This window comes from Saccoglossus kowalevskii, chromosome 9 (assembly GCF_978046115.1).
Source record: "Saccoglossus kowalevskii chromosome 9, keSacKowa6.1, whole genome shotgun sequence".
NCBI classification, from domain to species: Eukaryota; Metazoa; Hemichordata; class Enteropneusta; family Harrimaniidae; genus Saccoglossus; species Saccoglossus kowalevskii.
In genome coordinates, this window is record NC_140649.1 from 8,300,296 (window position 1) to 8,318,614 (window position 18,319).

General features: G+C 34.1%; 1 protein-coding gene across 2 annotated transcripts in view; it reads left to right on the top strand.

Moving 5' to 3' along the window:
- The first annotated feature begins 9,612 nt into the window (after positions 1 to 9,612).
- The window catches only part of LOC100379068 (F-BAR domain only protein 2-like), a 60,588-nt gene continuing 51,881 nt past the window's right edge, over positions 9,613 to 18,319 (top strand). For both annotated transcript variants that reach the window (XM_085503121.1, XM_085503122.1), the window contains exon 1: positions 9,613 to 9,719. In XM_085503121.1, coding sequence (XP_085359247.1) covers positions 9,693 to 9,719 — 27 coding nt within the window. In that variant the 5' untranslated portion in view covers positions 9,613 to 9,692. The remainder of the gene's footprint in view (positions 9,720 to 18,319) is intronic.

Sequence of the window (18,319 nt, forward strand, 5' to 3'; positions counted from 1 at the left end):
GATGTTAGTTGGGAAAATGATGTGAGTTGGGATAATAATGTGAGTTGGGATGATGATGTGAGTTGGGATGATGATGAGAGTGGGGTGATGATGTGGGTTTAGATAATGATGTGGGTTGGGATAATGATGTGAGTTGGGATGATAACGGGAGTGGGATGATGATGTGAGTTGGGATGATGATGTGATTGGGATGATGATTTGAGTTGGAATGATGATGTGATTTGGGATAATGATGTGAGTTGGAATAATAATGTGAGATGGGGTGATGATGTGAGTAGGATGATGTCATAAGTGAGAATGGTATCATGAATGGGAATAAATGGGTATGATGGTATCATGGAAAGTTTTGACGATGTATGAGTGTATGGTGATTGTCGTAATATCTGCCGTGATCAGGTAGCTATGATGTCGTGAAGGAGTATTTTGAAGTAAATTGTCGTTGTTATGTCACTCCGCATCGCCATCCATGCTATACCAAAATCTGACTAGAAAACATGTTGTTAATAGCGAATCAGTTGATCAGCGTAAATAGAAGTCTACCTCGATACGGGATCCCAGAATATCACTGCTGCATTGAGAGTTAATTGTGCTGATGCAGTTTTCCGTCATTTTGTGGGGACTATTTATGGGTACTAAACAAACTGGCCACAAAGATATTGATCTTAGGTATGCCAACATTTCTCCATGATGATCTTATACTTTTTGAACTATCACGGAAAAGTTTTAAAAATAATTAACCAATTCATGTGAAATTCTTTCGTAGATCAGTGTTTGATATATTGGATAGTAAGCTTAATGCGAGCACAACTGAACCACAGCATCCTTGACAATGCCGATGATTCAAACAAACTAAATGAGCTTTGCAACATATCAAGTTAAAACAAATTGCATAAGTGGAGATGATGTGAGTGGGGTGATATGAGTGGGGATGATGTCGTGAGCGGGGATGATGTCATGAGTGGGGGTTATGTGAGTGGGGCGGTGATGTGAGTGAGAATGATGTGAGTGGGGGATGGTGTGAGTGGGGATGATGCGAGTGGGGATGATGACATGAATAGGGATGATGTGAGTGTGGGTAATGTGAGTGGGGATCAAATCGTGAGTGGGGGTTATATGAGTTGGAATGATGTCGTGAGTGGAGATGATGTCATGAGTGGGGATGATGTGAGTTGAAATGATGATTATTAAGTTGGGATGATGATGATGTGAGTTGGGATTATGATGTGAGTTAGAATAATGATGTGAGTTGGGATTATGATGTGAGTTGGGATGATGTGAGTTGGGATGATGATGTGAGTTGGAATAATGATGTGAGTTGGAATAATGTGTGAGTTGGGATGATGATGTGAGTGGGATGATGATGTGAGTTGGGATAATGATGTGAGTTGGGATGATGATGTGAGTTGGGATGATGATGTGAGTTGGAATAATGATGTGAGTTGGGATCATGATTATTGAGTTGGGATGATGATGTGAGTTGGAATAATGATGTGAGTTGGGATGATGATGTGAGTTGGAATAATGATGTGAGTTGGGATGATGATTATTGAGTTGGGATGATGATGTGAGTTGGGATGATGATGTGAGGTAAAATAATGATGTGAGTTGGGATGATGATGTGAGTTGGGATGATAATGTCATAAGTGAGAATGATGCCATGAATAGGAATAAATGAGTATGCTTGTATCATGGAAGGGTGATCTGCCGTGATCAGGTAGCTATGATGTCGTGAACGAGTATTATGAAACAAATTGTTATGTCACTCCGCATCGCCACCCATGCTATACCAAAATCACTAATCTGACTAGAAAACATGTTGTTAAATGTGAATCAGCTGATCAGCGAAAATAGAAGTCTACCTCGATACGGGATCCCAGAATATCATTGTTGCATTGAGAGTTAATTGTGCTGATACAGTTTTCTGTCATTTGGGTGGGGACTATTTATGGGTACTAAACAAACTGGCCACAAAGATATTGATCTTAGGTATGCCAACATTTCTCCCTGATGATCTAATACTTTTCGAACTATCACATTGCGGAAAAGTTTTAAAAATAATTAACCAAATCATGTGAAATTCTTTTGTAGATCAGTGTTTGATATATTGGATAGTAAGCTTAATGTGAGCACAACTTTTTATTGATCATCGGATAAACAGCAGAAAGAGAATGCGTACTGTTCCACTAGAAATTTGCATAAATCAAATACAACATGAATTTGGATATTATGGCCTTCAGCAGAATATGGGAACTTCCGTATAGATATGGGCTGTCAACAACAAACGATGCAACCCAATTGGCAATCAGCTTGCAATGAACCTTTTTTTCTGTGCGTTGTTTAACTTATTCAATCCAATTTTCTGTTTTAGCTGTCCTGGCTGTTTCATCTTTTATCCAATATATTTACATCCTTCTCTCACAGTCTCGTATTTTTGACATATTGTAAATATGAATTCTTAGTTCCTTGATATTGTGAAATGGTACAATGTCATAAAAGGATATTACGAGATGAGTATGATAAGCATTACAAAGCCGTGAATGGTTACGATGATGTCATTAATGGGTATGTATGATGATGCCGAGATATTGTTTTATTGGTATGACGATGTTATGGTATCGTGAATGATGTACCGTGATGCGTCATGAGAGGAATCCAGCTGTTCAGAAGAATAAATTGTACACTCATTGCGCCACAAAACGCCTTTCGAAATGACGTATAGTGATGCTGCCTACGTCGACTAGATGGTAATATCGAATCTCGAACATCAGAAACAAGAATATTAAGATCTATATTACCAATAACAACTTCAGCGCATATAACCACATTAGTGCTTATTATTAGTTTTACTTTCTGACACCAGGTATACCTACTTATCAAGATTATTCGATTACAGTATTTATTCAAGCAGTGATCACAAAAGTTTTTGGGATGTCAGATGCCTTGCATTGTTCATCACTGATTCAGGTATTATTTGATTAATTTAATACGGCAGGAGAGTTGAGTAATGTAATTGATAAACTAACTCGACAAAAACTTTCTGAATTATCAGGGTCATATCAATTGCAGCCTTCAGTAGTTGTCTCACTTTACACAGCAGCGCACAACAATTTTGCACTAGAAACCATTGTGTTCTTTGATCATGCATGCCGCATATTGGACTCATTTCTCCTGATGTGATATTGATGTGTTGTGTGTAACTTTCTTTTTATGACGCATATCACATCCTTTGGACTTGCTCGAATTATTTTAATTTATACTCGTGTGAAATATTTTACTTAATATCTTTACACAATTAGATCATTTTCGTGGCGGGATTGTGAGCGATAGTGACCTCAAATGTTATATGCCAAGTGATGTCATGCTGCTTCGTTTTTTGGGGAAAGAAAAATTAAAAGAACTGTGATACCCGCGTTAGTTAAATTCATTTGTAGAGGTGGAACAAATTTCGGAAACGTGACGTCATCAGACGTTTATTAATTGTTAATCATTATTTCATTACCAAAATGATTTTTTCGAATTTTAAGTATTTTTTTTTAATTCGTGAACCATAGAATATGTGCTATTAGAGGTGTATTCGACTCGGAATAACGGATTTTGTCTAATTTTACTATTTACATTAATTGATTAATAAGTGTGTATATTGTCCTATTTCAGGCGAATATCGTTTTCCAATGACAATATGTTTCCATAAAAAGTGCGACAATGTCTTATTCATTGCGCGCGAGAATTTATTTCTTGCTCGTACAACTCTAGCTACCACTACAATGATAGAAGAGCTCGCAATGGTTTGTCCTGGCGATGATGGTTACGGTGAGTGTGCCTGATATCAGTATTTATTCACACGCATTTGTTCATATTTACGTATTCACAACCAAGTGATATTGATTCTTCGCTATATAAGGGCGATATCACGTGTACTAATGATTTTGTTTTTGTTTTGTTTTTTCATTGAATGTTGTCATTTTTGCTTCAAAACTAATTTTTATTTCACGGTAAATAATATATTGTTCCTACCAAGAAAATCCAATAAATTATACTTCAAAATGTCAACATCTGAGCTTCGATTGCTTTGATTTATCGGTCTTTTCCATGAATCTTATGAATATTCACCATGTCTAAATGTGATTATTTCGAATGCCTTAAGTCTGAATGGTCCCATCTGGGGCAGGGAGGGTTCAAGACTTTCTCGTCAATGGTTGGTCATTTGGTGTTCATGGTTCTGGTCTATAATAAATGTCATCGCAATATTTTATAGAGGGTGTATCAAACACGTTATGACCTGAAATATTATTGTGTAATTCAGATAGCGTCGAGGTATCGGCCATGTTCGTCTTCGATGAGCATGTTCTTCGATGGTACAGTTATTTAGTATCTTATATACGAATTATTTATTAAGCTCACATTCATACTCTCCATATATGTAATAAACTTCACCCTATGCGAGAAATGTGTGTTACTAGTGTTGGAAATCCAGAATAATCTCTATTTTTTTTCATCATTGTCTCGAACATTCGATATCATAGATATCCTTTCTTAACAGTTCACTGTATCATATTGATTCAGACACCTAGTTCCATATCTTACTTTACCCTGTCCGACATTACCTTTACCAATTAAATCCTCTTTGAATAGCGTCTTTGCCAACATGCATTTATACCATTTAACATGTGGTCCAGGGTATTTTTGTATAACTTGTCTCCAATGCCCCCCCCCCTCTCCAATGCACATGTATATCGTATAATTAATATAACTGCATTTATATGTCACCAGCAAGCGGAGGTTCGGTGCCCAGTGAGAAGAACGCATTTCTTATTCTGTTAATATCGATGGTACATTTCATCATGTGATGGATGTGATAGAAGACCTTTAATCAATAAGTCATTTTAAAAATTGTGTGTGTTTTTAAATATCATTATGATTTTCATTTTAACTGTCGATTGATTAAGCTGATGTTCATGCATGTCTCTTTGACAATAAACTATATATTATGTTTCCTTTTTATCGTTTTCATACATGTATTTTGCAATTCAAAACTAAAGTGATTTTCTTTTGTAAAGTATTATATATTTATTACATTGAAATATACTAATAAAGTTGATACTTTCATCATGATAAGACTTACTTTTCTTTGTACCTTTGGTGCCCATAAATCTAATAAATCTGACAACAATAGGATTGTTTTACTTATTAGTGTTCCCTCAAACATTTTGTTTATGGCAAATGCTACAAACAACTCATCTGACCCCAATATAGGGAGATGTGCGCTCTTATTACACGAGAACTTCGTCAAAAACTGGGCAGAAAGTACATAGTAATTTCAAAAATTCGTGTACATGAAAAAGATGCTACACCACACAAACACTTATACGGTATAAGCTGGCAATTCTCCAAATAAGGGGTGGTTAATTGGGACCATTTTTCAGACAGTGTTGGTTCAGTGATTACCATTAAATACTGATTAAGGAATACAACAATCGAAAACACGTGTATTCCTTTTACAAATCACATTTTATTTCCAAGTCGTGGACCATAAAATATGTTGTTAATGTTAGAGTGCAAAAATTCTTCTTTCATTCATTTAACAGTTGGCAAATTTAATTCATACTCGCATTATGTAATTATTACAAACCACATCCCAACATAGAGATGCTAACTAAAATCCAGTAGTTGCAACAGTGTAATACCAACCATGATTAATAATATAATTTTAATATATTGCATTAATTTATATATTTACCAAATCGCTTCACTTCATCAAGTAGATGCACTATTTTGTGCTCAGGTCCATGTCTCATGTGTAGGCTAGATACCGTCTATGATCATGCGAGTTTGAAAAACAAATCTACGAATAATAGACTAGTGAATCGGAGTGTTGTTAGCGGGCCTTACGTACGGGGAAGTCTACCCATGCTGGTTCCCATGATAATGTACTGAAGTCGTGGAGATAGTTGAAACAAGTAAGCTTATTGCGTGGCCAAAAATGAAAGACGGTATCTGGATGTTTGAACAATCACTACAATCTACGTTGCCGTAATTCGAAGTTATGTTAACTGTTAATTAAAATTCGGGTTACTGAATGTGGACGTTAAACAACAACAAATTCTATGTTGTCCGTAACTCGAACTTCGGTTAACTATTAATTAAATTTTGAGTTACTAACTCGAAGTTTGAATAACTGTTAATTGAAATTCGAGTTACAAAATTTGAAAATTGAACAAAACAAAAAATGTATGGTACGAGTTCGAGTTACTGAATGTGGACGTTAAACAAAAAACAAATTCTATGTTGTCCGTAACTCGAAGTTCTGTTAATTGAACATAGAGTTACAATTTGGGCGTAGTTTTAAAAAGTGGGTGTGGTCATTTCTGTAACTCGATGTTTTCGTAACTCGATGTTTTCGTAACTCGATGTTCGTAACTCGATGTTCGTAACTCGATGTTTTCGTAACTCGATGTTTGTAACTCGATATCCGTAACTCGAACAATTCAGCTTCTCTTATATACGACGCGTGGCGCTATTCGTGTTTATTTTACAAGTTTATTGTATTTGGGTTACGATTTTACACTACGTTTAGATTGTAGGGTCATGCGCCGTCGTTGACATGACTGGTCCAAATTTGAACTTTTTGCCTGTATGTCCGATAAGGATTTTACACCAATCAAAATTTATCTCAGGTGATATATTAATTTCAGATTTCGGTTTAGCTTCACTGAAATCAAAAATGAGATAACAGACGACACAAGCTGAGCCACATCCCCAGTAGTTTTAATTCAGTGGGCCACACCGAACTCAGAGGGCGCAGTCCCTCTTAGTGCTGAGTATAAGAGTTGAGCAATTATCAGATATTTGTCACGAAATTACTGAACAGTTGAATAGTGTGGCACGTAACTGGGTCACAATTCCAAAAAATACGGTTGGTGTGGGTATGTTTATGGTCTACGTGAATCACAATTATAGACAATCCTCTGATGCTGGGCCGTCAGTTGCATTTTTCTTTAAAACAGGGTTGCGCTAAATAGTTCGACAGATACGATACCCGCCCTCTATCGTAGAAATTCTCGACTCTTCCTGTACTAGTTGAAGAAGTGGCGGATGTAGCGGATTTCAATGAGTCTGGACGCCCTCTTAAATTCACAAATTACATTAAACGTAACTTGCTGTGTGAAATGAGTTGTAGTTTGAGAACATGTAATCACTTTACTACAAACACTATATGGCCGTATATATTTTCATATTAAACAATTTTTAAACATTTGAGTGTTTAATATAATTATGTGAGTACATGTGCCTAAAAAAAGATGTACATGATCAAATAGTTTGTAATATATTATTGGATATAAGTAAAATATTCATTGTATAACCTGGAGAAAACATAGAACATTTTGGTTTTTTTTTTTTGGTTTTTTGGTTTGTTTTTTTTTTTTGGTCTTTTTTTTTTTTTTGGTATGCTACATTTATTATATTTACCCATAAAGATACGATTATAACTCCAAGTGAATTGAATTTGAAAACGGACATTATTTGTAAATAATTATTTTTGTTTGAATCCTGGAGAAAATGTATATTGACAAAATGCATAATTTTGTGCGATTATTTATGATTTCGCCCAAGAACCTCATTTAATATGGTATAACGATCATTCAAACCAAAACACAATTACAATCCAACCAGAAAACATCTTGGCTTATTAAATCTGTCATGATGTATCAAAGGAAGACATGGATTAATAAAGTTACACCTCTTTTGAAATGGTGATCACACTTCGGATCGAAACCGCAACGGAAATGGTTAATGTCATACTAAGACAGTTTGTGTTAAAGATCATATCCGAGACGGTCAATATTCACTGTAATCATCATCAAACTTGCTTTTCAAGACGTTTTCTGAGGCAGCAGTCTTTAATGTGAATTTTGACAGGTATAAGCACAGGCCTGCAAGCTCGAGTCGGTGACACTGTTTGTCGATCGCAAGTGTCACATTCACTTTCTCAGTGGTGTGTGGTCATTTGGATTGATATTTTATCGAATGATGTTTGAATCCATCTATTCTCTCAACATATGTAGTGTAAATCATTCTCTCCACCATGTACATGTGTTGCCAAGATCGCGAGTGTACGTGCAAGTGGCGTAAATATTGCCACAATCAATGATGCTCGGAAAAGGAAAAATGGTTTTCGAATTTTACTTTTGGTCTATTCGCATTCCCAGTAAAAAAAAGTCCAAATTCAAAAACTACGGATTTGTGTTCAAACTTCTATGAGTTTTAGATAGGAGCAGTAATTCAATTTCGTAGTTAGATACATATTCAGATGCCAGGGGCCAAAATATCGGCGATGAAGGCATAAGCCAGTGGGGTAAGAAAATATATTTCAAAAACATAGTTTTGAGGAAGTTTCATTTTTATTATATTGCACGTTGATGAAAAAAAGAAACATTAATTTAGGATATTCAATCGACGAAATCTATTTATAAACCTATTCACATTGCGTTTTCAATAAAGAATATACGCGTACAATAAGTAGTTCACTCAGTGCAATTCGACTTCTTGGTCATTCGGATACTAAAGCGCCCTCTATAGGTTAATTATCGATATTGGGAACGTTGATAATCCCATTCCCAACCCTTGAAATAACGTGCATGGCTACGTGGACTGGCACATTCACAGTACCAATTAATGCCTTGTGAAAGTACATAAAACTACCATATCTCGAACGCACCGCCAATTAAGATCAGAATTCCGTGGACAGTCTGCGCCAACTATTTTTTAAACTGCATAAATTCGGAGTTTACTGTGTCCGATGGTTAGGCGGGAAAAACTTGACATTCTGTTTTGTGCTGATTTACTTCATCGCGCTTTAGCAAAATATTTGTAGTAAAACGACTCTAACAAATAAATATTGCAGCAGCAATGATTTACCTTTCGCAGGGACAAGTTAAGATTGGTTAAGCAGGCTTCCCAACTCTGCTCGTTCAATTCCCGATATGCAGCTTTGTACCACACTCTCAGCGCAACAAACCCATTCCCTTTATTTTTATAAATATTTGTAAATTTCACAATTCAAACTGAAACGAAAGGTTTCTATTGGCCGACTGAATAACATTGGAACGTTTTCAATGACGTCGTTGACTCAGACTCTGAGTCTTTAAATTTAAACCGCCATTGAAATTTATAAAGACGAAAGAAAGGTACTGTTATTTGCAATATAGAACATGATCTGCGACGCATCCATGATCGAATCTCGCGAGATCTTACGAGAAGCAGAAATAGTCTATTGTTAAATACTAGTAGTTTAATTGATAAAGTGACTCGTGACGCGGTATAACGCTACGGATATTTTATATTTATTATATTTTTTGTTTGTCCATTTATATTTCTGATGAAATATTATCATGTACATTGATTGGTCAGGTGGGCAAGGTATGAAATGAAACATGCATATCATGTAAATTTCTTTTACGCACGACTCGGAGTTTGGAAGACAACTTATACATATTGTAGAAGTAAAGTGTTCACACTGTTGAGGGCGCAACGGAGCGAAGAGTTGCGAAAACCGTGGTTTCCGAGAAATTGCGAGAAGTTGATATGTAGCGAGATTTCGGCAGATACTTGGCGCATGCGCGGACAAATCATAATACAAATCGCCATTTTTACTCGTTATATTGGTGTTGTGGTGCTTCGATCAACCCACGAAAATGTCCTGTTTCACGGAGAATTTCTGGGTAAGTAACTCACACATTAGAACCGATGACTCCGCTAAATATCAACGAACTCACCACACTGTTTCAATATTTTCCTGGACATTTCGAAATAAATTTAATTTGAATATAATGTCACCCAGAATTATTTCGATTGTCAGGGAAAGGCCGGAATGAATGTGACTCCCACTTTGGATCGCCGATATCCATTTGGATATAAGAAATGCGCGCGATCGTGGACACGTCACGTCTTACTGACTCGATGAAAGTTGGGTATATATGCACACATTCTACATAGTTGCAGCGACGAAATAAACTTGTATCGTGGTATACGTGATATACAAAGATATGGTCACGTCACTTCTCAGTAAGAGTCAGAGGCGAACCTCCCTTCTCTGCAAATTCTGGCTTCAAAATATAGCCAAGGATTAGGTAATCATTATCCAACAATTGCGATTGAAATTAATGAATGATTGCCATTAATGTGCAGTACTTTCAGCGGTAATATTATTATTATAGTTAATAGTGTTTTGATCTCGCACGTATTCTAATGGGCCTCTCGCTATTATTACAGTACGTGTGAATTACATGTCATTCTCTGAGCATCGGACAGAATAACCTGTACTCTGGCCGTGAACTTACCCAGTCGTTATTTGCTTTATTTCATATTCTGTACACAGAAAACCTCGTATAAACATATTATTATCACGATGACCTGCAACTATTGTGGAATTTCTTGTCAGTATCATGATTAAACCTGCTTGTATGTTCTCATCAAAAAGTTTTGAAGTATTCTGCCCCACCCCTATAACATTCCCCGATCACAGGTTGTATCAACACTTTCGTGCTTATCACATCTTTCTAGATAATATTTATTATTATGATAGGAGTTAATTTTAAATAATAATTTATTGTCACTGAAGAGTGTAATCTAGCAAAAATAAAAGTCTTGTAAAGATGCTTTTTTCCTGTGATATACTTGGACTTTCACAAAAATGCATTCAACCAATTCATGGTTGAAACGAAAATAAATTCTGGCTAAAATAAAGTTAAGTAAAAGGACTACAGACACTGTTGGTTAAATAAAGTTAATAATATATTACATGTATGCCATTTTAACATTGCCTACCAGATCATGAATGTTTTGGTAATCTGTTAATAATGTCATAAACCCAACAAAACTTTTGGAGCATTTTTAATGTATGTATGACTAAATTAAGTAAGTGTTTTGCATGTCAACAATTTGTTTTGCTTGAAAACTACATGTACATGTATCATGGAACCCAATTTGTTGAACATGATTAAACATGTGTTTATTATTAAATGACCTATTTAACACAAAACCTACTAAATAGAAGCCTCTATGGATAGCCTAAATGTAAGAGAAAAAACATGTTAGCCTAAATGGTTGTTCGTCTACTTAAAATCCCCCCAAACTCATAATTTCACTCAAGTTTGTTTTACCGGTATATGGAAGATGATTTCTTTGAAAGAAATGCATCTGTTTTTTGTGTCCTATTACACTGACGTACAAACATGTGAACTTGTTATGCCAACGTAAAAAGGTTTAAAAATGGCAGAACCCCTGCTCCGGCGTAAATATTACATAAAAGTTCCATCAATGTTAAAACAGATGAGAACACATTATGCTGGCACTTCAAAGTAGGCAGATTGGCTGGCAATGTATGCATATTGCCCTATATATGTTGTTAAACACGAATTAGCTCCATGTTCTAACAAAGATATATTAACACCTCTTGTAAGAATTGCTGGTGTGAACACAAGACCATGAGATTCTTTTTAATTACCAGGCACAACTTATAACAACTTTTTCCAGTGAGAACATGGTAGATCTAACTTAGCAAATACATTACATTCACTGTTTGCAACTAAGATTACTCTTTTAACAGTACCTGGTCTGAACTATGATTTAAGCAAACTGCAATTTTCTTCATTCAAACTACTCAATTATCCCAGAAAGGCACAAAAAGCTGGATTTTGGGTATAGCTCAAACTTGTTGATACATGTGTACTTGAATATGATAGCTTTTCATGTAGTACAGGAAGTCACTGATTTGTGTTGGATGATAGTGAGGTGGTAGGAGTGGAATGATTTTACTGTTTGAGTGTATCACATTGCACAAAATAAACCCACATTTTTTTTTAGCAAGATTTGTTCATTTGATTCAAAATTAACAATTTTTTGGAAACATATCTTAAAACCATTGAACCAAAAATATGGCATCCAAAACGTTAGATTTGAAAGCAATTATCTCTTTCATAAAATACTTTTTTTACTCTATAATGTTCCTACATGTATATGCCAGGGCAATTTATCAAATTTTGCTTTGAAAATGGGTTCTCTCTCATCTCTGAACTTCAAGCCCAATATCACGTAGACTTAGATTAACAGACTTCAAAATAATATTCTGAAACACGATATTCAAGACATGTGTGACAAGTCAAGCTTGTTTAGTTGTTTTTTATGATTGTATGTTTGTAAACTGATCTAGAAAACATAAACAGGTGACTGATAGATGGGTACCGTATCTGCACTATTAAAAGTACATCTCCAATAGAAGTGCACATAAACCAACGATTCTATTTACTGAATTCTGGATTACTAAATTATGACTTATTTTGACCATGTCTTTTACATGAGCATATGCACTAAGTAATGGAGCAAAAGGTAGGTGTAATCGGTTAGTAGGTCATAATGACATCATTGAGTAAAACTTCACGCTGATCACATCTTATTTTAACGATGTTGTTTAAATATGACAAACATTTTTGTGAATGATCTTTCCAGTTGCTAGGCAATGCCAATGACTAATGTTGATGCAGTTAGTGTATTTTAAAGAGTAGCTAGTTGATATTACTCAATGCATGTATGGTTTAAATACTTGCATGTGACATGTATATGGATAATTGTTGTAATGGATTCAAAATGGCATCTTTTCCCGTAATCGTGCTATGGTTGTATTATTATTCCAAAGCATATGCTGATTAAAACCACAGAAAGTTTTTATTGTTATAACTGTAATACCCGACTAAACCCGACTTAAAGGCTTTTCTGGATAAATATAAGGAGAACTAATCAATCATTAACGCCCAAAGGCAATCTACGTCGTCTTTCAGTTTCACCAAACCAGTTTAATTTGACTCCTCTCTCATTAAGTGACAGAAAAAATAATCATGTTTATGGTCTTTGCACATGTCAGTTAAAACTGTGTGTAGCTTTTTTTAAGGTCTTTTTGTCAAAATCTTGAAAAAAATTAATGAAAATTAAATTTTCAGAAAAAAATCCAAAACCTGGTATAAACTTTTTTTAAATTGAAATTTTTACGTTCATGTTGTTGGTTGAAAATCTGTGTTACAACTGTAAGCTTGAACATATTCATTGGAAGTGGCATATTGAGGGGGAGGATAATCTAGTGTCTGGCCATTTTATCGTTGTAAATAGCTTTTGCAAACAAATGGATCATCATAATAAAATTATTAGGGCTTGATATTTTAACAAAACCAAAATTTCTTTGCCAGCTGTGTTACTAGTTTTTAAAAGTCAGCATTCCCACGGTTACATGTATGTACTGTTCATAAGTTTAGTAGAGCGTGAATACAAATAAATAATGTACCGGTAAATCATTCAGTTTTCACGATTTGAGAATTATATGGCATTCATGGATGGAGACAGAAAAGTTGTGAAATTAATATACTTGACAGTATTTAATCATGTTGCTTAATTTGCATATATGGCACACATAACTGGTTTAGATACAAAACAAACTATCATTTTTTTCTAGTGGTCCAATTGGGATGCTAATATGAAATAAGATAGGAGTTGTTAATGTGTGCACCCTAGGCTACTGTTAATTTAAATATGAAATAAGAAATCCTGAGGATAGGACTTGTTAATGTGTGCACCCTAGGCTACTGTTAATTTAAATATGTAATAAGAAAGCCTAAGGATAGGACTTGTTAATGTGTGCACCCTAGGCTACTATTAATTTAAATAGCTTGCGTTGGTTATAAACACACATTTTTCTGCATTTTTTTTTTTTTTTATATTTTTTAATATTTTTGGAGATGAACCCTAATTTTGGAGCCACCAGACAAAATTTGGGTCAATTTTCAGTTTTCAGTAAAAAAATTTGCTATTTTTGTCCCACAATCTGAAGGAAAATAAACGGGACTATTTTGTGAATTTGTGATGAAAAGAGGGAACTGGTGGTGAAAATATTAAGTTTGACATTACAAAAGCTATGTTTATAAACATTTAAAACAGAGATGATATAATCAAGTTGAAATTGATTAAATTTGACTTCAACCCTGATTGGCACAGATTAGATCTCTGTACTTGACGAATGAGGCTGGCCGAAAATTATAGATTTGTAGTTAGGCTTGTTACTTTGTCCATTTATTGAATCAGGAATATTGAGTTTATGTAGCATATACTGGTGAAACGGATCTCCGTTCTGTCTTTACTTTCATCGCATTCTGGAGATATGCATAATTATGATAATAATATTTTCGAATAATGCTCTAAACAGTTTTCTTTTCGCTGAATTTTAAAAAATTCAATGATTCAAGGAAAAACACAAAATATTATATCAGTAACTATTTCACCCGATTCATTATAGACAGCTAGTCACAGTGACTTTTGCAAAATGATATCTTCACAAACGTTCTCAAATTACACGTCTAGTGATAAGAACGGGTTTACAGAATTTCATTTGTATTTTGTAAATTGAAGAGTAATACTCGTTATGTGTCTCCTCTGCTATGAACTGTTAACAAGGTTTCATTCAATCAAGGTCAAGGGTGATGATTATTTGTTACATTTAACCTCTTGAATGCAGTCAGTTTATCGTCATAATTACGGTGACAATTTTACACATTTGTATTTTTTTTTATATAATTTATTTTATAATATCTCCCGATATAGACCCTATAGAGTCTGTAGTTCCCTCGCATAAATTTGTTTAAATGTATAATGCTACCTCCTTTTATACAGAATCACAATACAGTGACCAACAATGTACTTTATTAAAGCATACTTATTACCATAAAATCTGTATTAGAAGCCGCATCCCTAATAGAAGTCGCATCCATTCTATTTGAATAATTGAGAATCTAAAATTCATCATTTCTCATATGTGTAGATGCTCTATTAGAAACCACATCCCCTCTGTTGCATTGTACCATTTTAATAGAAGCCGCGGTTTCTAATACAGATTTTACAGTAGTAGCATTGCATGTAAATACAGAAAAGTACCATAAATATCAAATTTCTTTTCTTTACATATGTGTCTACAATTCTGCTGAAGGAAGCTTTCTGTTTGTTATGAACTATGCTATGCATTTTTGTCATTTTTTATACCAAATTCTGATTTCCTGTCGTTTTCTGTTTATATATCTTATGCTTCCTATTCCAAATGAAGATTAAACATTATTTGTTTATTTAAATATAAATGTCTGTTTATATTTGCTTACAAATATAAAACTACATTTTCCTTTAATCCAAGATGCCAGGAAACCTGGCTAATCTTTAAGTGTAGATGTGAAATATGTAGGAAGTACATGTATGCCAAAAATAGAATGTAATATAAATCTAAGAAATACACCTTTAAAGTTTACTTCCCTTTTCACTGTTATTTGTTTAAAGAGGTGTCACATTTCTTGAAACTCCTTGCATCAATCCCATTGGTTTAAGCAAACAGCAAAGCCGAATCTTTGCATATTTTAATGATGATGTCATATGTTGAATAATGTTGGATCAGTTTTGTGCATGTGGCCAGCTGTTTATTTTTTGGCAACATTTTGGATTGCTTTTTCACTGCGCTAGTGATGGAGCCATTTAATTATGCTGAAAATTATGCCAATATATGTATGTGTGTTATAATTTATATTCAAAACACAGATTTTATTATATTTTTTCTTTATTGGTTTATGCCTCTCGCAAATATTATAATAAAATGATATAAAATATAAAAAAACTGAACTGAACGCAGTAAATTGTCTCCTGTATATGTCAATAGCCCAGACACACGATTTTTGGTTATCATGTCTATATTAGTTAGAAAAAATGTTTAAGAATGGGGGGGGGGTCCAATTTTTATGAAAAATCTAAATACTATGTATCAGTAATTTTTTTCACAGTTTTACATAATGATCAAACTAAAAGACAATTCGATTTTAACAACCAAATTGACCCGATTTATTTGAAAAATTTTCTGTTTAACCTTGATCAAAAGCAGTGAAAAGGTGAACCAAAATAATAAATCAAATTTTTATTTTGTATGTCTAGCTTCTCACAACTCAAGGATACTTAAAATATATAATTTATATTGTTTATACTTTTCATCAACTCAACAATTATCTGTTGGCTTGAAGTAGTTTCTGTATTTAAAAAACAGAAGTTGGTGAACAGAAAATTAAACTGCATGTCGTATGATCCATAATTACTTGAATGCATTCTTTTGAATTGTCACATGTGGTTATTGAGAGTTTTCTGCTAAGTGGAAGTAATTAGGATTTACGCCTTCACATTAATTGTATGCGTGAAACTAATACCATATTTGCTTTATTGAAAACACGTATGATATATGGAAGTGCACATACATGTAAACCTGAAAATTGCTTTTACCGGTAGTTGAACAATTATACATGTAGTAATTGAAATATGGCTTCGCTTGCTTTGCATACACACCTCTGTTATTCTCATCTGTCTTTCTCTAGTGCACCCACTACTTAATGAAGCAAATATGGTATGTGTGCTTATACATTTTAGTATCAAGTTTCCATGGTTTTGTTGAGGTTGTAAAAAATTTAGCTATAATTTCACATTAGACTTATTTATTTATTTATTTATTTACACAACTCTGACTTGGGAAAGTACAGAAGTAAGGTATCTAAAACTACAAGAAAATAAAAGAAGTGATGACTAAGAGTAAAAGATAAAAAGTGCATACATGTTACAAAATTATATTTACAAATTACAAGAATCACTGTCCATTAACATACGAATACAATACATCTATAGTTATACATGTACTATAGGGTGCTGCAGTGGCTGTAGATATTACTCTGTAAATCATGTTGTTGTTTTTTCACATCAATTAATAATGTTATGCTTTGTGACAGTTGCCTAAATTGAATGATATATATGGAATAATAGTCATAATAGGCCCTGGGTGTTTTTTCAAGTACAAATGATAGGAACACATAAAGTGTATTTCACCACTGAAACCATACAATTGGAACTACAGGTCTGGGCTGAACTATCTGTATGCCATAATGGCAGTTTGGCAAGTTAATGTGTTTTTATCTGGTTCTGGTTGAACATAAGGCAGACCCGAATTATGCGGCTCTCCTCAAAGTTGTAACTGTGAGTGGGGGGAGGGGGGTTGAACCCTAGTTTGTACAATTAGATTATTTATTGAAGAATATGATGGTAGCTTACAGGGGCTGCTTGTAAGAAAAGGTGGGGAGGGGGGGGTTTCCAAACAGTTAAGTTGTCTCGCATTTTTGATTTGTACATCGTTGTATATGTACATTTGATGGTACTTTGATTCCTTTTCCTATATAATGAACAAGACGTAGAAGCACTATAGCGCTAGACGAAAATACAATCCTGTCACTGAATACAGTAGCTTTTGATTGCCATTTCAAGCTATAATCTCTCATTAAATTATTTCTACAGCAGGAAAACGATACGCGCAAGGTATATACATGTACATGTATCAATTACATAATGCATGTTTCTGTATAGTGTGACGTAATATGGGTCAAATAAAAAAAAATGAACACTAACATCATGCGTGTATATTGTTGAGCTTGTTATCATTGTACACATTGCAAGGTTGTCTGAATACTTCTCTGGGACCCATAACTGTTTGGAATATTGGTAAAAATGAGTCATATTGTCAATACAATTTGTTTAATTAATTTGCAGATTTATTATTCAATCATGATAAACATTTGGTTGAAATTAACAAAAAACATTATAAACTGGAGCATAATATGAATAGACAAAATCACCACATTGCATTGCATATTTCAGTAATACATAAAATTCCACAATCCGTACTCTAGCTGTTTCCATTTTTATATGGAAATATGTTTGTGATAAATATATAATCCTGTGAAATTGTCTTCCCCCGTTTGATGACATCAGACACAGGTGATTACTGCCAGTGTAGCTTCAGTCCAAGCTATACAGTAAAAAAAAAAGTTGTCTGATTAGCGTGCGTGTCAAAACAATTACGGGCTGCATGGTCTTTTTTTTCCCCCTTATTTTTTCACTTAATATGTGTGTTGATGAAGTGTTGAAAATTTGTTCGCCATACAACATTTTAACAACAACAAAAAATGAAGATTAGTGTCTGCTGATATCAACTAGGAGAAAATATTGTGAGATTATATAATAATTATTGCATTATAGCTAGGTTATGTAATATTATTCACTTTCTTTGTATTGCATATAACTACCTTATTGATGTATTCAGAATGCGTATCCTATTGTGCCAGAAATTTCTATCAATCTTTTGAATAAGAAAGTCAACTTATTTTTTATTTTTCATGCATTAACAACACATTTCATGCATTAACAACACATATTGATA